This window comes from Bombina bombina, chromosome 2 (genome assembly GCF_027579735.1).
Source record: "Bombina bombina isolate aBomBom1 chromosome 2, aBomBom1.pri, whole genome shotgun sequence".
NCBI lineage: Eukaryota > Metazoa > Chordata > Amphibia > Anura > Bombinatoridae > Bombina > Bombina bombina.
In genome coordinates this window covers 989,757,540-989,781,532 of record NC_069500.1, presented here as the reverse complement: position 1 = coordinate 989,781,532, position 23,993 = coordinate 989,757,540, and the positions used below count along the sequence as shown (strand labels likewise).

At 39.4% G+C, this 23,993-nt stretch overlaps 1 protein-coding gene across 1 annotated transcript in view; it reads left to right on the top strand.

Annotated features, from left to right (window-relative positions):
- Positions 1-23,993, top strand: part of PAPSS1 (3'-phosphoadenosine 5'-phosphosulfate synthase 1) — a 317,638-nt gene that overhangs the window by 112,247 nt on the left and 181,398 nt on the right. Inside the window, exons 3-4 of the mRNA XM_053703522.1 lie at positions 18,352-18,587; positions 20,482-20,620. Of these exons, the coding sequence (XP_053559497.1) occupies positions 18,352-18,587; positions 20,482-20,620 (375 nt within the window). The remainder of the gene's footprint in view (positions 1-18,351; positions 18,588-20,481; positions 20,621-23,993) is intronic.

The following is a 23,993-nucleotide window of genomic DNA, read 5'->3' as shown; positions in this document are numbered from 1 at the left end:
CTACCTGAATTGCACCCATTAAATGGTCAATATTAAGGAGTTCTCCAGTTATGGCTCCTTGTTTGGCTAATGAATCCGCAAGGTCATTGCCTTCCTTATCAGCACCTAGAACTCTGGAATGACCCTTGGTCTTTTTCCAGTGTATGGTTAAATCATTGGATACTACCAGATTATCAATCTCGCAGAACAATTTGCCATGCTTGACTGGTTTGTGATTGCTTTTCTGCATGCCATTTCTTTTCCAAGTTGGCAGGTATTCAACAAAGCTGTCACGCACATAATTTGAGTCAGTTATGATCACAAATTCATTAATACTATGTTCAATAGCCATTTCAATGGTTTTGAAAACAGCAGTTAGTTCTGCAACCTGACTTGATCTTGGTCCAATGTTGAAACCTATAGATATATTTGGGAATCCATTTGCCCCAGTTATACCAATGCCAGCGACTAATCTGCGCTCATTATCAATAGTGGCATGGTAAGAACAACCATCAACATATACCCAAGGTAATGTTTGACAATGGTCCTCATTGTACATTTTATATGGGGAAAGCAATTGTTCCTCCAGAAAATCATCTTCTGATAATTCTTCCCCAGGATTTCTAGCAGTACAGTCGTGGAGCTCAGCAAGCCCTTGTACGACTGGATTCTTTTTATTCTGCTTGTAGCGAATTTCTAAGGGCCAGCCTTGTAAGGAAAGAGTCCACGCTGTTATGCGGCTATTAGACAAATTCCCATCTCTTATTTTCTCACTTTGCAAATATAGCAAAGGCTGGTGGGCCGTTTCCACAATAATTTTCTCGCCCTGTATATAGCTGCGGAAATTTTGTAGAGCCCATACAGTAGATAAGAGGGCTTTTTCGCAATCGCTAAATTTTATTTCTACTGGGGATAGATTTTTGCTCGCATAAGCAATGGCTTTGTTCAAATTATCATGCTTTTGGTATAACACAGCACTCATGCTTATATCTGTGTAACCTGTCTCTAAGAAGAAAGGTTTACCACCTTCAGGGTACGCTAAGCAAGGTGCTTGAGTGAGTTTTCTCTTCAGCTCTCTGATGGCTGTCTCTTGAGACTCACTCCAGTGCCATTTCACATCTTTCTTTAGAAGAAGTAGTAGTGGTTTAGCTAATTCCGCATAATTATCAATGAATTTGCGAGAATAATTCGTCATACCCAGGAATGATCTCAATTCCTTTAAGTTAGTTGGGTTTTTAGAATTCACTATAGCTTCCACCTTTTTCTTTTGGGGATTTAATCCTTCAGAGGTAACTTCATGTCCCAAGAAGTTTACACGAGTGCGGCACCATTGAGCTTTTTGCAGTGATAATTTGACACCTGCCCTTTTAAGTTGGCTGAGGACGTGTTTAAGCTCTGCGATGTGTTTTTCAAAGTCTGTGCTTTTGATTAAAACATCATCAACATAAGATAAGGTCCCCCTTTCCAGTGCGTCAGGCATAGCCTTATGCATGAATACAGCAAATTCATGTCCAGAATTTATGTATCCAAATGGAAGTCTCTGGAATGCATACTGAATCTTTTGGAAGGAGAATGCTAGCTTATATTGGTCCTCTTCATGTACCTTTATGGTCCAATATCCCTGTGCACAATCAATGGCAGTGAATATTTTGGATCCCTGCATTTGTGCTAGGCACTGGTCAATGTATGGTACAGGCCAGCCAGACATGTATACTCGTTTGTTTAGCTGTCTTAAGTCAGCACACAAACGCCATTGTCCATTGGGCTTAAGGACACCTAGAATAGGATTATTATAAGAGCTGTGCACCTGTCTGATAATACCTCTTTCTTCCAAATTCCTTATGATCTCTGCAAGAGAATCATATGAGGCTAAGGGAAGTCTGTATTGTTTGACAAATACAGGTGGTGCATCGGGATCTGTTTGTATTCTTGCAATGTGCAAGTCTGTAGTACCACAGTCATAAGAATCCTTAGCAAAAATATCCTTGTACTCCATCAGGAGTTCTCGCAGCTGTTGGCGTTCATCATCGCTGGAACAGCCATTAGCTAAGGATATTTGCTCTTCGACTATTTGCTGAAATCCTGGAAAGATTTCAGGCTGTCCTATTTCATAGGCTTCTTCCAGTCTAGAGGTGAGATCCCCTTGATTATAATTTACATTGCTCCCATGACTCTGGGTATTGGGGTAATCTTGCTGTTTGATTGGCTGATCAAACACTAGAGAGGCTTCTTCAATTTTACAGATGCCTTCCTCTGAGCTGAAGGGATAAATAGATTGAACATTAAATAGACCCTCTGGCATAGATGCAAAGGATTGTTCTATTAATTGTTCTTCAGTTAGGTATCCTTCAGGTATTAGCCCAATTACATTATTCTGGAATCCAAAAGTGTAATAACTTGATTCCAGTGCATATCCTATGGTAGTTCCCTTGGATAATGTTATATCCTGTGGGGTCATGTTATGCACAATAATATGTATTGGAACAGTTCCAATATTCACCATAGGAGTGTAAGTCACTGTGACACCCAGATTTTGTATTCTATGGGAGAGGCAAATTAGTGTTTCAGAAGTTTTTAATTTCTGACCTCTCTTTACCTGTAAGGGTAAAAGAAATTTATCAGCCCCAGCAGGGATTATAACATCGCTAGATACCTGCATATTCACAGCATATGGCAATTGCTGGTTTGATTTTAGGGCTGCATTTTCATCCTGAAATACTTCAGGGTCCCCCTTTAACCTGCTCCAAAGGCAAGAATTAATCAGATCTATTTGTATGGCATATCTATGTAAGATATCATTGCCAATGTATATTTGATTATGGGGAGTATTTAAAACTAAAAACAGGTGCTTCACTGACTTATTACCAATAGAGATAGATAATAAGCACTTAGCTGTGATGTTATAGCTTTCAGACCTGTCATCCAGGCCGTTGACACAGTGGTCTTGGGGAGAAAGATATTTAATCACTTTAGGTTCAGCTATTTGCGCTAATAAACCTTCGCTTATATAGCTAGCTTCCTGTTTTAAGTTTATTTTAGCATACTTGGTTTTACCAAGGTCATGTACTTGTATAGGGATAAATAGATCCTCTTTAACTCTCTCAATCCCTGTGAGGTATTGAGCATGGTCTCCCCCTTTAGGGATTTTAGGATCCCCCTTGTGGAGTGATATGGTTAATATATCGCCATCTAGGGAGATATTCGCTATCTTTCCGGGCGAAATTTTAAAAGTATTACCATCAGAGCCACTAAAAGGAGTTTGATCATCTATTTGTAGAATAGTGATTTCAGGTACAGAGTTATTCCTGAAATGAATCTCCACAGCATCTGGTTTCTCTTCCACCACGTGACAGCTATGTCGGGTGCGAGATATACCAGATTTTTCATAATTGATAGGCCGTTTAACTTGCGACCAAATTACATTATTTATGCAATCAATTATGGTGCTTAATCGTTTCAGGAGATCACTACCAATAATTAAACGATCAGTTGGCAGATCCACTATAATGACAGGGTGTCTTATGACCCTGTTCCCCAATTTAAATTTTAACCAGGCAGTACCGTAAACTTTTAGGGAGTCACCCCCAACACCTATTAGAGAACCGTCAAATTCTCTTATTTTGGGTTTGTGGGGTGTTAGCTCATTTAGCTGTGTGTAGTACCTGTGGGATAAGATAGTTGCCTGTGACCCAGTGTCAATTAATCCCCTGATAGGGTTGGAGACTGAATCTTGCAGCTCAACTAGTACATAATATCTTCCTGCAGTTTCTATCATTTCACACATAAAATTTGCATTCTTGTACATCTGTGGGCTTCGCCACGTTTTACCTGAATTCGCTGTGTCATTCGATGCAGAGGAACCTTCATACCTACCTGTTTCCTCTATGACAGGGTTGGTTGGATTCTTTTGTACTGCATCTGTGGAGATAAGGTTAGGAGAGAGCTGCAAGGGAAGAGATTTGTTAACTTTTCCCGGATGAGGTTGCTTGTCATCACGGCCAAATCGTCCGTTTCCGGTCTGTGGGGAGATAACATGATTAGTATCATTTATATTTATTATTACAGTTTGTATATCTCTACCCTCCCCTTCAGGTGATACTGCAGTATTTATGACTGTGCCTGTGGTCCACTGCTGACCACTGGCTGTACCCCTAAAAAAGTATTGTTCGGTTGCTGAGCCGTAGATTTTTGACTCATATTAGCGATTTGTTCGCTCAACCGATTTAATTGGGTAAACAGCATATCTACCTGATTGTACAAGTTACCTCTACCCCTGGGCCTATCTCTTGGTGCCCCATTGTACTGATTCCTGGACCATTGGGTTCCCTCAGAATCAGGGCCACTATTTCTATTCTGGCGTGGTTGCCCCTGGGGTTCAGCTTGTTCAGTATTAATATTTTGGGGAGCATTATATACCTGGGGTGTCTGGTTACCCTGAGAATATCTTCGCCGTTTATTGTATCTACCCTTGCGCGGAGACCAATTATTTGGTGAGTATTCTCTTTGTGAGTAATTATTCACCTGATTATGTCCCCCACTTTGGTTATAGTCTCCCTGCGCCTCAACCTGTGTAGGGGGAGGGGCATAATTAAACCTCTGTGGAGATGGCCTGTTTTGACTGGCCACCTCTGCATAAGTTCTGTTTTTAGACTCCAAATTGAGGGGTTTAGGTGACACCCTAGTTTCTGCTACAATTTTGGGTTTTGATTCCTTTTTAACCCCCTGCTCACTGGACTGCTGAATAGAGTATAACTTCGTACTCTCTTTGATCAGCCATTCCAATGAGCAGTCCTCATCAAAATCTCTAGCTAAGTTGATTTTGATGGGTGTAGGCAATGCTTCAAAAAATAAATTTACAAATTCTGAGCCATCAAATCTGGGATTATCTTCAGCCATACTGTACGCATTTTTCAATACAGAAAGGAATTCGATTGGACTCTGATTTGCACGACACTTTAAACCATATACCGCTATTTTCGCGGCAGTTTTAGTGCGATATTGCCCGAATTCTTTTCTGAATTGTTGTTTTACCCCATTCCAGGAATGAATATTCATATCCTTTAGTGAAACAAAGAATTTGTGATGCTTACTGTCAAATACCCAAGGCAGAAATTCAATTTTCAATTTCTCACTTGTAACATTCATTATAGCTAACGCATTTTCAAAAGCCTGTAAATGATCAATTACAGATGTTGTTCCCTTATTGGAGAATATAGGTACTGCGCGTTGTACGAAGGTGATTATTTTATGGGAATCATAGACTTTATCAGACTTATTTTGGGACTCTCTGTTAGAGTTTCCCTCCCCCGCATCAGCTGCGCTACAGCTGTCCTCTGGATTTACATCCTGAGGGGATTGTCTATTTGGGAAATCTACTTCTGACCCGTTAGGGGTCATTTGTCTATGTTGTTCTATATATTTTCGTACCTCGTCCCTGACGCGTTCGCTAAAGGAGTTAGCATTATCTGTATTATTCTCATTGCTAATATAGGGGTTTTCATTATGGCGATATGACCTTTTTAAATCGCTTAATTCTCTCGGGCTTTGCGCAAGCTGTTTATTTAAATCTTGTATCTGCGCGATTAAGTCCATATTGTGCTTATCTAAGGTGGCTAGGTTTTGGGCAAATTCATCCATTTTATTTTTGGCTGTTTTTAAACCCTCTTCGCGTCTGCGCGAGGAACGAATACTATTTTCTAGCTCCTGTATTTGCAATCGTTTGTCTGTGACACAAAACGACATTTCGTCAATTATGCATATTAAAAGGGGCCAAGATTTTAGTATTAGTTCTTCTCGCTTTTTGGGATCTTTGCATTGATTAATCATTAATAATTCCTGGAAGAATTCATTCTCTTCATTCCACATATTATTATTAACGGTAATATTTTTAGCCCTAGTTTCAAGCATATCCATAAAATCATTTAATTCACCCGCAATATTAAACTTCCCTTTAAGGTAACTTAAGATATCTTTCTTAAGGACCTGACCTTTAGTAATAGGTATGGTTATGGGACCAATTTCATTGCTATGTATAGAATTAAATGAGTCACTTCTGGCTACAGACATTATTGTATTGGTTTAGTATTTATTTAACTAAAACGCTAATACAATTTTTGCCAATAAAAAGAGAGAAGAAAAAAAATTTATATTTCAAAAAAAAAAAAAAAAAATATTATTAATTTTGAAATATGAAAAATTAATATTTCGAAATATGAAAAATTTATATTTTTGATTAACTTTGAAAATATGAAAAATTAATATTTTTGATTAATTTTTAAATATGAAAAATTAATATTTTTATTAATCTTTCAAAAATTAATCTTTAATAATATTTCAAGATATTAATATCAATCTCGAAATATGAAAATTAATATTTCAACTTTTCAAAAAAAAATTATATCTTCAAAATATAAATATCGAAATATGAATTTTTTTTATTTTTTTTCTCTTTTATAATAATTTCTATTTACTTACAAATATATTATATCAATTATGATGGATATTATTAAATCTCATGCAATGCCTCCAATTATTATGTCAGTATATTTATAAGAATCTTAGTAGTGCTATCCAAATAATAAATCAGTTTATGGCAGGGTTACAAACACAATATAAAAAAAAAATAGAAACCCTAATTAACCATGCATCTACTAGACCATACAATTAATATAAATACCTGAATTCTTTTATTTAGTTAATATCCATGAACATATTGAACTATATTTGCAATAAAAGGAAACTAAATAAAAGTTTATATGCGTTAAAACCAACTCTTAAGATATGCTATCCTTCTTACAAAACCCAGAAAAATATACCTTCACAATTCAGCCTTTAATTTATTTAACACAATGGGACTAAAAACCTTTAACATCTAAGCAATACAATTCTAAACAGTGTTTATAAAACAATAGGATAATATATATATATTCTGCTATTTAACTGCAATTTATCCTAATACAAAATTAACTGACAATATCAGAATTTGCATAGATGAGTTACTTGGTCACTCAGACGCAGATTTAAACAATATATGTATATAGGCTGTGAAATGCTAACTTGAGAAAAACACACTGCTTCTTTAAATCTATTAAATACAAATTAACTATGCATATAACTTATCTTACAAAACCTTGAATACGTTACCAAAGTAAAAAGCAGTCGATATCCGATGTTCCTTGGTAGGAATTATTTTACCTCAGATCACCAATAAGTGTATATCGCAATCAATGAGAAGGGTAGATTCGCTTTGCTCAAGTAAAATGGTATCTCACACCAGCGGGAACCAGTTACAAGTTTTAGCTTCAGCAGAAAATCCGTCCCTTTCTCTCCATTGCATTCACTTTTTATTTGGTTTTCCCATCACTGGTAAATTGTGGGTGGCCCTGCGGGAGCTGACCTTCCCATTGGTTATCTGGGAAGTCTAAATCGGATTGGCCCTTGGAAATTTCATTTTTAACAACCAGAGAGAACCTTCTGGCTGTAGTTCTCGCAACATAACACCAGGTGGCAGCAGACGTACAAACAAACAAATACAACAAGACCATCTCTAACATTTTTAAGCAAGTTAAAAAAAAATTTCTTTCATAAAATGGTTATTTAATCAGATCACACTCTCTGCATTAATCATATATAACCCCAATTACAGATGGTTAATATTAGGTTATTTTTTTCTGATTATTCTGATACCAAATATGTTATATTATTAACATTTTATTTTATTTAGGTAATTTAATACTGCTAATTATTAGTTTAAAATGCATTACAATGTTATCGGTATCCTGGCATTTATATGTGAATAATAGCTTATTTTTAATTCAGTATTGTACTGTATTCCAAGTGAATCCTGTCTATGTAGATCTGAAATAAAAATAAATGTTAATAATCACTTCTCTTCAGGTCCATAAACATCTATTCATGTTCTTAAACACACAGAGGCTAAGATATTCATGCTTTCAAAACATACACATATATATACACACATATATATATATATATATATATATATATATATATATATACATCTCATATCCATTAAAATATATACAGTTGTTTTGAAATCATAATGTAAGTCATGGGCCTTCACTGTATTATCCTAACATTCTAACTTTTCAGTAACTTCAGTTGCCAGACTTTTTGTCTCATACTCACCACATGGGGTCAATCCACGAGTAGTTGTAAAAGTCTTAATGCAGCATATTTCCTGTTTAGCTAGTAGTGCAGATGTGTATTTGATGTTTAAGGATGATTAACACCTATGTGTATAAAAGCTGTTTCTCTATGATTTTGATCAGTTCCAAGATGGGTATTTCAGACATTTCGTCTCCATATATTTTGTGTGGTGTTACCTATCTGACAATCTATCCTCTTAATTTGCCTTTTATGACTCATCCTGTTCTCTTTCAAAATTACTTCCCCCAACATTCCTCTAAGTGACTGTATTAAATTGGGCAGGCCAAATGTTCCATTGTATCAAAGTGCTGTCATTTAACATTGGTTCCCAGGCAATCATACAGAGGTTCCTGAAACTGTGTTAATTTTAGTTCCTTGCTAAATTATACAATTGCATAATTTAACATATTGAGTGTGTGAGATCTCTTGTGTAATTGAAGAAATGGGAGAGAACTGAACCTGTCCTACAGACCATGTTCATATCCACAGATCTATTAAATAAAGACAAATATACCTCTATATATTATTTAATAATATTTCAAATACCTTGACACTTATCACCCCACTTCTTGGCTATTCGTTAAACTGATTTGTGGGTGTGGTGAGGGGTGTATTTATAGGCATTTTGAGGTTTGGGAAACTTTGCCCCTCCTGGTAGGAATGTATATCCCATACGTCACTAGCTCATGGACTCTTGCTAATATGAAAGAAATGAATTTATCAGGTAAGTTCTTACATAAATTATGTTTTCTTCCGGAATGATGATCGTCCATAGGTCTCAACCCTTTGATTTTTTTTGGGACGACAGTTCTAATTTGCACCTCTATAGACTCTGCTTTTGTCTTTCCTACTTATCTGTTCCTATTCTCTGCTCGGCTATGCTTTAAACAAAAGAGGTGGAGGGAATTTAAGATCTTGTGTGAGCTCTTGGCCTTCTCCTAGTGGAGGGAATTATATTCCTTCATGTTGTGGATCCTATGCACTATTATCAAGGGGAAAAAATGATCAGCATGTTTAAATGTTGCTCTTTTTAATGTTGAATTTCACTTTTAGCTTTTTCACACAAATGAATATTGTTAGTTTTTATTGTTGCTCAAATGTGCATTATAGAACATTTTATTGAACATTTTGTTAGTTCAATGTACCTTTAAATGTTTTATGCAAACAAATATTTTTATGGTAATTAGAGCTCTTATGTGCATGATAGATCCATTTTGTTTTGCATCCCTTTAAATATGCTTTAATCTTTTACAAGCCAAGAAGTGCCTATATCTTCTACCTTTATATCACAGACAATTATTTTCTTCTTAAACGAGAAGAGTCCACAGCTGCATTCATGTCTTTGGGGAATTCAGAACCTGGTCACCAGAGGAGGCAAAGACACCCCAGCCAAAGGCTTAAATACCTTCCCCACTTCCCTCATCCCCCAGTCATTCTTTGCCTTTCATCACAGGAGGTTGGCAGAGATGTGTCAGAAGATTGAAGAGAGTCTCTTATGGAGGGTAGTCCGAAGATGCAGGGAGTGTCGTCTCTGCAAAACCATCCCAACTCATGTTAACAGCTCCTGGGCAATCAGCGTTGACAAGTTTCGATGCCTGCCTTTATTCATTCAAGTACATGTCAGAAGCGATGCTGCTATCTGTCACACTTGAAGGGCTGTGTTCCTATTCCACAGCGTAGATTCTGGTAAGATTGTTTCATTTTATTTTGATAAGTGAATGTAATGTTAACGAAAAAGAAGTCAGGGTCCCAGTGGTACTCCTTTATCTTATAATCGAATCAAGGGTTAATATCTCCTATAGGGGTTATTGAATGGGGGGGGGCTTTAATCATGTTTGTTATGTGATTCTTTCTGCTAATGTGTAGTGATGCTTGGGCTCATGGCTATTCCGATTATAACGGCCTTATCAGACTACGCAGTCCTTTTGGACTGGCACGCCTTTTTTCTTTGGGGGCCTACACGGTGCACTTCGTGACCGGGTGTGGTCACGTTGTCATTCCATTTCCGTACTCTGGCCGAGTGGCGACAGATATAGTATGCTCGTTAGTTGTCTGGTTCACAGGAGGTGGTGAGTGTCCCCAGCTATTAGGGGTGTAAGGTGCCGTTTAGTTTTAGTCCATATCTGCAATCCCCAAGTTATGGAGGATTCTGATTTTTTTTTTTGGAGACGGAAATCTCCGACTCAGAGTATACGTCTTGTTAGGAGTATGAAATGGCCCGGGTTATCCATGCCCATCAGTTATGTTCCAATTGGGAATACAGAGTGCATTGAGCCATCCGCCCCTGAGGATTCCATGTCCCGTGAGGCATGTGCCCCAGAACCTTCTTTTGCTACGCAAGCAGGTGTCCCTATGGCCGTTACTCCTCTGGAAGGCGGCCTTTTTCCTCCAGAGGTTGTGCATTTATATCTCCCAAGAGAAGTATTTTTAAGATACTGTCTGTGTTCTGTTAACCAGGGTCCGTCGAGCATGAGATCGCCTGAGTCCGTTCGACCTTCTGGGGAAGTGATGGCCTCTGAGGCTTCAGGGGCCCCTCCCTCGGGCCGGGGTCGTCCATCGTTCCTGGTGGGGGGAAACATTTTGTCTTCTGTTATAGACTGGCACGTCTTCGTGTACTACTAAGTCATGTTTTGGCGGTGCTGGAGGATTCCGGTCCTTCTGGGCCGAGGGATCCTTGGTCTTCTGTGCCTGAAGGCAAACTGGGTTAGACGTATGGGGTTGAAACCAATCTTCTTGACGACGTCTCCATTTTGTTCCCTTTTTCTTTTAAATATCTGTTCGAGTTCTGAGCTCGGGAGAATGGGGCCTCTGATCGGCTGGTCCTGTTAGCGTGCCCATTCTCCTTGAGCGTTCACCCATGGGAGCTGTCTTTATTTTCTTTGATCCGGTTAAGATGTGTTTAATTTGTTTTACGAAGCTCATGTTTGTTATGATTATCCGTTTTGGGAACGTTTCTTCTCTGGAACTGATACTTGCGATTTTGTGGTCGTGTGGGCACTTCCTCGGAAGTTGCGCAGTACTATATAACGACATAGTTATGTTTATAGTTTGTTATCGATCCCTTTGGGGGCTTTGATTTTTTTTTTGGACAGTTTCGGAGTGCTCTTGTACCAGTCGGGTACTGGTCGGGCACTAGCTGCTGTTTCTTACGGTTCATGTCAATCACAAGGTGCCGGTGCGCTGGTTACCCTATCGGGTGCCGGTTTGTTCACTTTGATAAGTGTTCGTTTTTCTTGTTGACTCCATTACTAGAAGACGGAGGGACTGCATCAGTCCGCCTCCTGTTCCTACTGTCAAAGGGGTTTCTGGTCTCGGAACTTGCTGAGGCTCATCAGTTCCAAGGCCAACGGGCCTCTCCCGAAGTTCTCCACTCCCATGGATTTGGAGGTTTGGCTGACCTCTGGGCGTCGGGGGTACCAGATGAATGATGAATTCACTCTTAGTATCTTCTGGATGCCTGTTTTTTTTTTTTTTTTAGGCGTAGTCACAGGTACCTCTTGTAGGCCGCTGGGGCTACTTGTTTTCCTTCTTGGGTGTTCGGGTCATCTGTGTCTGGAAGTTCCGGTAGATCCTTATTCTTCCTTTTTTTGGGGTGCACGCTCTTCTATTGGTAGCACAGGGCTTTGGGGTTATTCCCTGTTGTTTTTCCCCGGCATTCCCCTGGCTGACTTATCTGCCAGGAATTGTGAGACTCCCACCGTTTACGGGAGGCTGATCCTGTAGGGGTCTTGGTGATTTTATCGCCTTCTCATCCCAATGGCTTGTTGGAGCCTGTTCTGTGTAAACCTGTGGTCTTTTTAAGGAGGTGTTCCCTTTTCTACTCTCTCTAAGAGATCTAGCTCTTTGGGTTTGCAAGTAGAGGGTCCTGGTTTCAAACGCTCCTCCGGGTGCTGGTTGCCCTCTTCTCAGGCCTTTTAAGTTGTCCTTCTAGGCTCTTTTGTCTGAATCTATTTTGAGCGTCCAATGTCCAGGGACATTGGGACGTGGGATGCAATGCCCAGGGTGCACTCCTCCGTGTGAGGTACCTTGATGTTTCCTCAGGGGGTTAGAACATTGACCAGTCTCGAGTTCTGGGGATCTGGCTTTTGGCCATGTCTCTTGTCGGAGTCTGGATCGGTCCTGGGCGGTTCGGTTTCAAACCTTTTTGGTTTTCGAACATCCACTATCCCTTCAGGGGAGATTTGGTAACTGCCTGAGGGTTGGTTTTGTGGTCTCTCAGGCGGGATCTTGCAGTGGTGTCAGGGGAAGCTATTGCACCTTGATGTGGGCTAGTGGTTGTTTGGTTCAACAGAGCTGTCGGTATGACCGAATGATTTCTTATCAATTGTTTTTCACCGTCCTCTCATCTCTTCTCCATGCCTATGGCTCGGGAAGTGGTTCGTTTGCGTTTCCCTCCTTCGGGGAGGCTTCTGAATACAGTATGAATTGTCGCCCCAAGGGTCCTTCTCTTCTAATTTTCCGAGGGGTTTTGCCCTTCCTTGCTTGCAAGAGGTCATGGGGCGTTAATGAAATGGATACTCCTAAAGTATTTACCTTTGAGACCCTTAAAAAGCTTTATAGCCTCAGGAACACAGACGTTTATGCTTACTTACAAGTGCGTAACTGTTTTTTTTTAAACTACCAAATATTTTAATATTGAATGGTCACATTCAGGTCTAAAAATTAGCTTAGCCCTCTTTAAAATGGGAAAGCATTCTATCAATTACAGGTATAATATTATACTAACCTATACCGGTGAGCTTAATGTCCTAAAAATGTCCCTGAAATGGCGACCTGATTTCCCGTTAATAGATACAGCAGGAAGCGTAGTTTAATGAATGTAGATAACGCAACTGTATCTGCAATATGGCGCGTGTCTCACTTTAAACTAATTAATAGGGTATATGTACCTCCTTCTACTTTAAATAAATGGTACCCTAATTTGCTAAATAATTGTCCTTGATGTACTTCAGTCGTTGCTGACTTGGTCCACATGTTTTGTGCTGTCCAAAAATTTATCAGTTTTGGCAACGTATTCAATTTTGGATGAGGAAAGTAACAAGTTCTAATATTACTGTAGGTTTAAAATGTATTTTGTTTCTTTTAGACAAAAGGGATAAGCAAGATAATTTGGACTTTATTAACACAGTTATTTTGGGGGGAAGATATCTTATCTTATCCTTAGGAATTGGAAGCAGAAAATGGCTCCAACTGTTAATAACCTAACATTTCTCTTGCAATCCCAATTTATAATTGAACAACTTGATATCTCTAATAATACGGAAAAGCAACAGGCTAAGTTCGGTAAGAAATGGATGGATTTTCTTAAATTGTATGGGAATAACTCCCAGAGACAATTTATGACTCCTTTTCAAAATCTGGGAATAAATGACTAAGGAGTATATCTTAAAAATAAAGAAAACATTTTCTTTTTTTTCCTCTCTCTCCTTTTCCCGTCCCTCTTCCCTCCCTCAATCCCCGGGAAATAAAACCAACTTTTAGAGACTATTGGTGTGCTTTTATCTTCTTCTTCCATTTTTTTTTATAAAAAGGCCATGATTGTTTAATCCCTTATTTAATCTCTCTTATTTAGAGTGGTCTTTGTTGTTGGATAAAAGCCTGGGATTTATGTGTATTAATATATGTATATGCAATGATGCCAATTATTTGATGTTTTCAGAGGAAAGAAACAAGTAGTCTCTGTATATTATGCAATGTTTGAACGTTTCCTTTCTTCTTAGAGCTTATGTTTCAATGTTTATTATCTATATCGGATCTTGGGCAGAATGTATAACTGATAACTGATGACCTCAATAAGAGGTCATGGGGCTGGATTATGGTACTGGGACACTGGAGTTTAGTGTCCTATCTCCCTTGTTGGGAGTGGTCCCTCTTAGGAAGAGGGCCGTGTAGGGGTTCTGGAACCTGAGCACGTTGTATTTCTGTCATGGCTTCGTGGTAGCAAGCAAGATTTAAATAATGGTCAGAGTTGTTCTCCCATGGGTTTGTTTCCTTTTTCTTATGAGGTGTGGTTCGGAGAATTTTGTATTCGGACGTTACTAATCCTTTTGGACTGGGTCCGTTACCTCGGAGTGGGGGGTCGGGGATCTGACTGCCCTGTTGAGTCCTGACCGTGTACTGCCAGTTGATGCAGGTTTAAGTGACCTAAGGGATATCTACCCTGCCTAAGTAGCTGGAGGCTTTGATTTTGAATTCTGCTGTTGCAGCTTTCTAACTTGGTTTCCTGCTTTCGGTGGGGGGTTCATGGTTTCATCCCTCCACTAGTTTCATATGCTGCTGGTGTTGTATGTTCTTCCAAGGTCCGGATTTTTTCCTGGACGAGAGTTGTCGTCAATATTTTTTGGCATTCTCTGTGAGATGGTCTCCCATGATGGCTTAGGGTCAGCTTTGCTGCCTTGAGGCTGGAGCTCAGAGGTGGCTGTGTGGTTTCACAAGATAGCCTTTTGTCTCTGATAGGTTAATTAGTTTTCTATCCTGTCTGCGGGCTCCGAATTCTTCGGTTTTATATAGGTTGCTTACCTATGTTTGACTAGTTTAGATGTTGTGTCTTCTAGACTATGATACAGTGGAAAAGCTTGTGGCTTCCTTGAAGCACCATAAGTCACATGGTGTTATATCAGGGATCTGATGGTAGACTTGGGTTCTTTCTCGTGATCGCCTTTTTATAGGTGTGGAATTGATATCTGGTCCTAGTCCTTCTAGGGAGTTCATTTCCCTGGGCGGTTGTTTTTTGCAACCTTTGGTTTCGCTTTAGTCGTTTTGAGGTAGTTTACCTTAGTTGGTAATCCTTTAGATATCTTATGGCTCCTCCGTTTTCCCCCTTGGGGGTAGGGGAAGATTCTATTCCTTCGGGTCGGGGGTTAGTTCCGTGTGATTAGTAAGCCCGCTTGACTTGGCTCCTTGGGGGCTTTTTGTGCTCAATGGATTCTAGGAGTTCAGAGTGGTCTCTAACACGGCCTTGTAGGTTGTTTAACTGATAGGCAGTTACTTGGTCCTTTCAGGTTTTTAACCCCTTGTTTCTAAGTGTTAGTTTTTTTATCGGCTGTTGTGTCATTTCAGGCTGTGGTGCCCTTCGAAATGGGCCGCCTTCTGTACCCACCCTTTGTTTGCATTCAGTGTCCTCTATAGCTTGGGTATTGTTTTCCCAAAAGTAATGAATGCAGTTGTGGACTCTTCCCGTTTAAGAAGACAAACTTAAATTATGCTTACCTGATCATTTTCTTTTCTTTTGACGGGAAGAGTCAACAGCTTCCCCCCCCCCCGCGTTTTCTCTATGGGGCGGCTGTATTTTTTGTTCTTCTGGCACCTTTTTCACCCTGATATTTCTCCTACTGTTCCTTGTTCCCTTGGCAGAATGACTGGGGGACGAGGGAAGTGGGGGAGGTATTTAAAGGGCCACTAAACCCAAAATCTTTCTTTCATGATTCAGATAGAGAATAGAAAATTAAACAACATTACAATTTACTTCCATTATTTATTTTGCTTCATTTTTTAAATATCCTTAGTTGAATAAAAAGCAATGCACATGGTGAGCCAATCACACAAGGCTTCTATGTGCAGCAACCAATCAGCAGCTAGTGAGCATATCTAGATATGCTTTTCATCAAAGAATATCGAGAGAATAAAACAAATTAGATAATATAAGTAAATTAGAAAGATGTTTAAAATTGCATTCTCTTTCTAAATCATAAAAGAAAAAATGTGGGTGGCATGTCCCTTTAAGCCTTTGGCTGGGGTGTCTTTGCCACCTCCTGGTGGCCAGGTTCTGAATTCTCAAAAGTAAAGAATGCAGCTGCGGACTCTTCCCGTCAGAAGAAAAGAAAATTCAGGTGAGCATAATTTTAAGTTTTTTTTTATCTCATACTGAAGAATATAAGTATTGTATTCTTCAGTAAGAGTTTTAACCCTTTCACTACTGGGACTTTCAGACAAAAACTTGCCCAAAATACCAGAGCATTTTTAGCATTTTTGCTATCACTCCATTTAAAGAGAAATAGAGCTTTGTTTTTTTTTATTTACCTTTCAAATGTGTATATATATATATATATATAATTTTAAGTAGACAACCCCAGGTATTGATCTTATGCCCATTTTGGTATATTTCATGCCACCATTTTGCCGCCAAATGCCATCAAATAAAAAAAAAAATGGTACTTTTTTCCACAAACTTTGGGTTTCTCACAGAAATTATTGCTTGTGCAATCATGGCACAAATGTTTGTAAATGTTTCTCTGGGATCCCCTTTGATAGCAGACATTTATGGATTTTACATTGCTTTTTGGTAATTAGAAGGCCGCTAATTGCAGCTGCGTACCACACTTCTATTATTGCCGGCAGTGAAGGGGTTAATTAGGTAGCTTAAAAGGTACTCCCCACCCCCTGATCCCTCCCAAACAGCTCTCTTTCCTCCGCTACTGGTCACCCCCATCTTAAAGGGACAGTCTAGGCCAAAATAAACTTTCATGATTCAGATAGAGCATGTCATTTTAAACAATTTTCCAATTTACTTTTATCACCAATTTTGCTTTGTTCTCTTGGTATTCTTAGTTGAAAGCTTAACCTAGGAGGTTCATATGCTTATTTCTTAGACCTTGAAGCCCACCTCTTTCATATTGCATTTTAACAGTTTTTCACCACTAGAGGGTGTTAGTTCACATATTTCATATAGATAACACTGTGCTCGTGCACGTGAAGTAATCTGGGAGCTGGCACTGATTGGCTAGACTGCAAGTCTGTCAAAAGAACTGAAAAAAGGGGCAGTTTGCAGAGGCTTAGATACAAGATAATCACAGAGGTTATATTATTATAACTTTGTTGGTTATGCAAAACTGGGAAATGGGTAATAAAGGGATTATCTATCTTTTAAAACAATAAAAATTCTGGTGTAGACTGTCCCTTTAAGTACTGGCAGACAGTCTGCCAAAAAAAACCAAAAAAAAAACTTTTTTTTTTTTTTCTTTTCTGCAGTGTAGGATTGTCCTAACCCTCAAAACTCCCTGACCCCCCCCCTAAAACAGCTAAACCTCTCCTGCCCTAACTATTGCCGCCATCTTTATTTGTTCCAGTGGAATAGTTTAACCCCCCCCACCCGCAATCATAAGTTAGGGGGCTCCCAGATCCCTTTTTCTGTGTTGCTGCCCCATCCCTCCCTGTACCTTTGTTTTTTTTTCCCCATTTCTGTAGCATAGGGCCCCTCCCGCTTCCTCCTGTCTCCCGCCCACACCTCACGCCGGCTCCAGCAGAAGATCGTTACAGACGGTGAAACACAAACTGTCACCGTATGTAACGATCAGGCATCTGCCCTCATATGGAGGCAGAGCACCGATCGCGCTCTGGCTCCATATGCGGGAGATGCCTGAAGCTTTAGGAGCTCCAGATCTCGGCTGTAACTTAACAGCCGAGAGTGCTGGAACATCCTGAAGCAACAACATGTGTATATATACGACGTGCGGTACGATAGACAAAGTTCCGCACAACGTATATATAAGTCGTATTAGGTGAAGGGGTTAAAACCTGTCATAGAATGGTTTTAAGACACATTGTACTCAGTTGCCTAGAACTACATTGACAAATCACAGTTATTGTCTTCTGAAAATGTGCTATATAAAAATAATAAACATATATTACAATAAATATTTAAAACCTAACATTCTGTACATTGGCTTACAAGGGGCATGAAACCCAATATTTTTCTTTCATGATTCAGATAGATAATACAATTTTAAACAAAATTCCAATTTACTTCTATTATCTAATTTACTTCATTCTTTAGGTATCCTTTGTTGAGGAAATGGCAATGCACATGGGTGCGCCAATCAAATAAGGCCATCTATCTGCAGCCACCAATCAGCAGCTACTTGAGCCTATTTAGATATGCTTTTCCTGAAAGGATATCAAGAGAATGAAGCAAATTAGATAATAGAAGTAAATTGGAAAGTTGTTCAAATTTGCATGCTCTTTCTAAATCATGTAAGACAAAATGTAGGTTTCATGTCCCTTTAAAGAGACATATAAGTGCAAAATAATAGTGCTCTAATGTATTTAGAGCATTCTCTTGTGCTCTCTTTTCTATCCTTTCTTTCTCTCTCTTTCTCTCCAGATACACAATGCTAGCTATTACAAATGAGAGTTTAATAATCTTATTTCATTTATATTTGTACACCTTTTTGCATTAAGTTTTATGTCACCTCTTGTTTTTAACAGGCCTTTCTGGTGCTGGTAAGACTACAGTGAGCATGGCATTGGAGGAGTATCTAGTGTGTCACGGTATTCCCTGCTACACCCTTGACGGAGACAACATCCGCCACGGACTTAGTAAAAATCTTGGATTTACTCAGGAAGATAGGGAGGAAAACATACGACGTATTGCAGAAGTAGCCAAGCTGTTTGCTGATGCTGGTCTTGTGTGTATTGCAAGTTTTATATCCCCTTATACAAAGGTATGGAACAACTTGAGTACCAGCTGGTTTATGCAGATTCACAAATTATTTGTTCAACATATTTTAATTTTTAATGTTTGTCAAAATGCTTTAATCTCATTAGTGCGTCTAATTGGTGCTCATTGGCTTTCCGCTAATGTAATTAAATTGAATTTGTTAGTGGGTGCTATGTATACTACTGTATACTTACAGGCATAGCTGCCAACAATACACACAAAGGGAATATATCAGCGCTAATGGACTGAAAAATTCAAACCACCTGTACTGTTTCTGTAAAGTAAATCTAAGCAACTGCAAATGCAGAATGTCATACACACAACAATATAGCACAACAATAAAAATGGTTATATCACAGTCAAAATATACACATTATACACAATTACCAACGTAACAAAGAATTCTAACCTAGAGTCCAAATGTGCTTCAATAAAAGAGTCCCAAAAGAAATTGAGGAGATTCCAAGTCCTAAAAGGATTCTAGGTGCACTCAAGCAGATGCCGCTTCTTTTTGGTGATAATTCTTGTAATCACCAGAGTTGAAAACAGGACTAGGGCAAAAAAGTACAGAAAGCGCAAAAAAAATTGAGTTATTTATTGTAGCAGCAAATAGATAAAATAAACATAAAAACTTACATTAAAGTAAGCACAATAAATCACCAAATCCGTTGACAGCCGCAGTCTAAGTCCCGATCCTCAGGCAGAATTGTCCAGAATTCAAAAGGACCACCGAACAAGTCGGCGTCTGACGTCACTGCCAAGATCAGGAACCGGAGCGTCCCCCTTCAGGTCTATACCTCTTAGACCGCTAATACTGTCAATGTGGGAAGAGCACAAATTGCGATATCCCTACGCGTTTCGTCCGGATCCCGGCCGGACTTCTTTAAGGGCTTAATGAAAATAGTTCAAATAGAACTATTTTCATTAAGCCCTTGAAGAAGTCCGGCCGGGATATCGCAATTTGTGCTCTTCCCACATTGACAGTATTAGCGGTCTAAGAGGTATAGACCTGAAGGGGGACACTCCGGTTCCTGATCTTTGCAGTGACGTCAGACGTCGACTTGTTCGGCGGTCCTTTTGAAATCTGGACAATTCTGCCTGAGGATCGGGACTTAGACTGCGACTGTCAACGGATTTGGTGATTTATTGTGCTTACTTGAATGTAAGTTTTTATGTTTATTTTATCTATTTGCTGCTACAATTTTTTGCCCTATAGCTGCCAACAATGTATTATTGGTAATTTTATAGACCTCAGCAATCCATGAAAAAATGGTTAGCACTAAATATTAAGTAAACCATTAAAAATCGTTCATATCTCCAGCTGTCATTTTTAAGTACAGTATTCAATGGATCTTTAGTGTGACAGTTTTCATGTAGACTTTAGCTAATTACTAAGTGGTTGACTTAGTAATGTTCGAATTTTGTGACATTTTATTGTAATGTTATTTACGATTAAAATAATGCATACCAAATTCCTTGAAGCAGGAAGCATGGCGTTTTGTGAAGTGTTAAAATGCCGAATAAGAATTAAATAGTTTATTTTGGTCTTTGTTAAAAAGCTTTGAAAACCATTAGCATTTTTTTTTTTTCTTCTGATCGCTGAACACTGATTGGTAGGATCACTCGGTGCACTGTCCTTCTAATCGGTACCCAGCAAAGTGTGCATGTAATAGCCATCTCTGTATTTAAAAAAAATAAATAAATCTTTTCACTCCCTCTCTTTCTCCCTTTCACTCTTTTTCTCTCTTTCCTTCCCTCTCCGTTACCTCTTTATCTCCTTCTTTTTCTGATCAATACAGGAGAGTGGCTGCTTGCAGTGGCTGCTTGCACTAACATTTATTATGTAGTGTCATTTTGCCGCCTCATACTTTATTTTCCTTTTGTTCTGTGTTGCTTAGGACCGAAATAATGCACGGCAAATTCATGAAGGGGCGAGCCTACCGTTTTTTGAAGTGTTTGTGGATGCCCCATTGTATGTTTGTGAGCAGCGAGATGTGAAGGGTCTGTACAAAATGGCCAGAGCTGGTGAAATCAAAGGTAACAGTGATTTATATTAAGTGTTTCATGTCTTGGGGCCTGATGAAGCACTCTGCTCAGATGAGATGATCTAAAGCTCTCCGCTAAGGTGAGATGAAAATGATCCTCCAGCACTGTGAGATCCCTAGTGAAATTCTTAAAAGGCAGATTTTGGTATACTTCACCAATGGGCGTTCGCAACGTTTCATTATGTGAAGGAGAGACAAGCTGAGTGCAATATAGCACTGCATGACAGTTCTCCTGCATTTACACTTTATGCTTTGTATTTTATATCACTTTACGCTACAGAAATTATTTTGTGTACACCATTGTATGTATTTAGATGAAGCTCTCTGGGATATAGAATTTCACACAGGAGTAAAAAGTAACTTGGGAACACCTGGGACTGATATAAAGGCTCAGTTTGCGTCAATTAAAAATTAAACTGAAATGTTTTCACTACAGTTTGCCTTGCTTTTACCTATAGTTAAGTATATATTGCTTTTCTGTTAATTAAAATAAGTGTATAGTGAAATTCTTTCCTAAGATATGGTGAGTCCACGGGTTCATCAATTACTGTTGGGAATATCACTACTGGCCAGCAGGAGGAGGCAAAGGGCACCACAGCAAAGCTGTTAAGTATCACTTCCCTTCCCACAATCCCCACTCATTCTCTTTGCCTTCTGTGCAAGGAGGAGGTGAAGTTTAGGTGTCAATTAATTTCTTCTATCAAGATTTTATTATTTTGAAAGCCTGAGCAGGTTTGCTCTGATCTTTCCTGACAAGCTGGGTCTAGCTCTACTCCACGTTAGTCTCTTCAGTAGGGCTGTGGTAGCTTTCGAGCAGTTAGGAACTTGTGGGGTGGGCCTCACTGCATTTTCCTAACAAATTGCTGCCCTCGCATAGAAAGCTAGAGTAGGTTTACTCTGTCCATTCTTTTGTCCACAGGTCTCTCTGAGGAGTGGCTTCCTCTCATGCCAGGTGAACTGTCCTCCTGCCAGACAGTCAAGGGTGCAGCTATGTGCCATTTTTTTTTTTTTTTATGGAAAGGACTCTGGCACTACAGCAGTTTTCAGACTGCACCATATACAGGACTTGTTTCATTTCTGAGGTTCAAGATACTTAAGGCATGGAGCAGGGCACTGTGTGGTGGTAAAATTAGAGAATATTGATTCAATAGGTTAGGTACTTATGAATCATTGGTGGCTCAGTATGGTAGGCTGTTTATTGCTACAGTCATTATTTTTCCTTTGGGGACAAACAATATAGCTGTTTGTATGAGGGGCTTCTAAGCGTGGTATTGGTATGGCGCAGTTTATAGTAGATCCCCGTGTAACGGTTTCTCGGATAGCTCTCAATGCGGAGCTTCTCCGGTCATCCCTTCTTACTTTCATTCAGCTTAGCATTGCAGAGAGGAGCAGGTAGGCGCCTCTGCTTAGCGATGAGGTGTAGAGGCTGCATCAGAGGTTTTTTGTTATAATTCCCAAGAGTAATATTTGGGGTTTTTAAAATTTGCTTTTGAGATATCAAATTTATATAGTACCAAGGCAGTCATATATTCCGTTAAAGGATGTATTTACCTTGGGAATCAATCTTAAAGAGGCAGTATCAAGATTAAAATCAATTACTATTTTTTTTTTTTGTGTGTGTGTGTGTTGAAATTTACTTGCAATATGGACCTAGAGTCTATGCCTTCTATAGAGTGCAAACTTTGCTTGGATACCCAAGTTGAACCCCCTTTGCCTTTTTGTTCTTGTATTGAAAGAACTTTAATTTACAAAGATAGACTTTTTGTTTCTGAGCCACCATTCTCTAAGGATGATGCTGTTCAGGCAATGCCACAGCTTTCTCCTCAAGCATTGCAAACTTTGTCATCACATGCAGTGCCCTGTGGTTCTTCACAATCTCATGAAGGAGTGTATTTGAAATCTGAAATTGCTCCCAGGTATACTTGGCGATATCTCGGGCGCTAGCTGCCATCCCCATGCTTCAGGGGAGACGTAAGAGGAAAATTAGAGAATCAGATAGTAAGGTCTCTGATCCAGTACAGGCTAACCAAGTGACTCTTTCACATAAGTCAGAAGAGGACGATACTTCGGTAGCTTCTGAGGGTGAAATCTCAGATTCGGATAGTATAATCCCTTCTTCTGATGCTGAAGTGGTTTCCTTCAGATTCAAGCTTGAACACCGTGTTTTGTTAAAGGAGGTTTTGGCTACTTTGGACGACTCCGATACTCCTGTCGTTGTCAACCCTAAGAAATCTAGCAAATTAAATAGATACTTTGATGTACCCGCTCCTGGGGAGGTGTTTCCAGTGCCAGACCGTGCTACGGAGATTATTGCCCTGGAATGTGAGAGACTGGGAATTCCCTTTTTTCCCTCTCCAGTCTTTAGGAAGATGTTCCCAGTGGCTGACTCCATTAAGGAGTCGTGGCAGACGATCCCCAAGGTGGAAGGAGCGATTTCTACACTGGCCAAGTGGACTACTATTCCTATTGAGGATAATTGCTCTTTCAATGATCCTATGGACAAGAAACTGGAGGCTTATTTAAAGAAGATGTATATTCATCAGGCTTTACAATGGCAACCGCCGATGTGTATTGCTACAGTAACAAGTGCGGTAGCTTATTGGTTTGACGCTTTGTCCGAGTCCCTCCAAGCTGAGACTCTCTTTGGAGGATATACAGGATAGGATAAAGGCCCTTAAGTTAGCCAATTCCTTTATTACTGAAGCTTTGTTGCAGGTCAAACAAGCCAAAATATCTGGTTTCGCAATTTTGGCGCGTAGAGCACTATGGCTGAAATCTTGGTCAGCGGATGATTTCTCTTGTAAGATGTATCGAGTCCACGGATTCATCCATACTTGTGGGATATTCTCCTTCCCAACAGGAATTGGCAGAGAGAGCACCCACAGCAGAGCTGTCTATATAGCTCCTCCCTTAGCTCCACCCCCCAGTCATTCTCTCTGCCTGCTTAACTGCTAGGAAGGGCAAAGTGAGTGTGGTGACAAAAATGTTATTTTCTCAAGCAAAAGTTTGTTATTTTAAATGGTACTGGTGTGTACTATTTACTCTCTGGCAGAAAAGAGATGAAGATTTCTGCAGGGCGGATGATGATGATTTTAGCACTTTGTAACTAAAATCCACTGCTGTTCTCACAAGGACTGAGGAGTACAGGAAAACTTCAGTTGGGGGAACAGTTTGCAGGCTAAACTGCATTAAGCTATGTTCAGTCTATTTTTTTCTAGACAGACTGTGTTATTTCTAGAAAAGGCTGGCAATATCCCCATGAGGGAAAGGTAAAAGAGGAATCCAAGCTTGCATAAAGGGCTTATAGTTACTGGCGACACTGATAGGAAAAAACGTTTTGGTTCAATTGCAAATATAACGTTTTT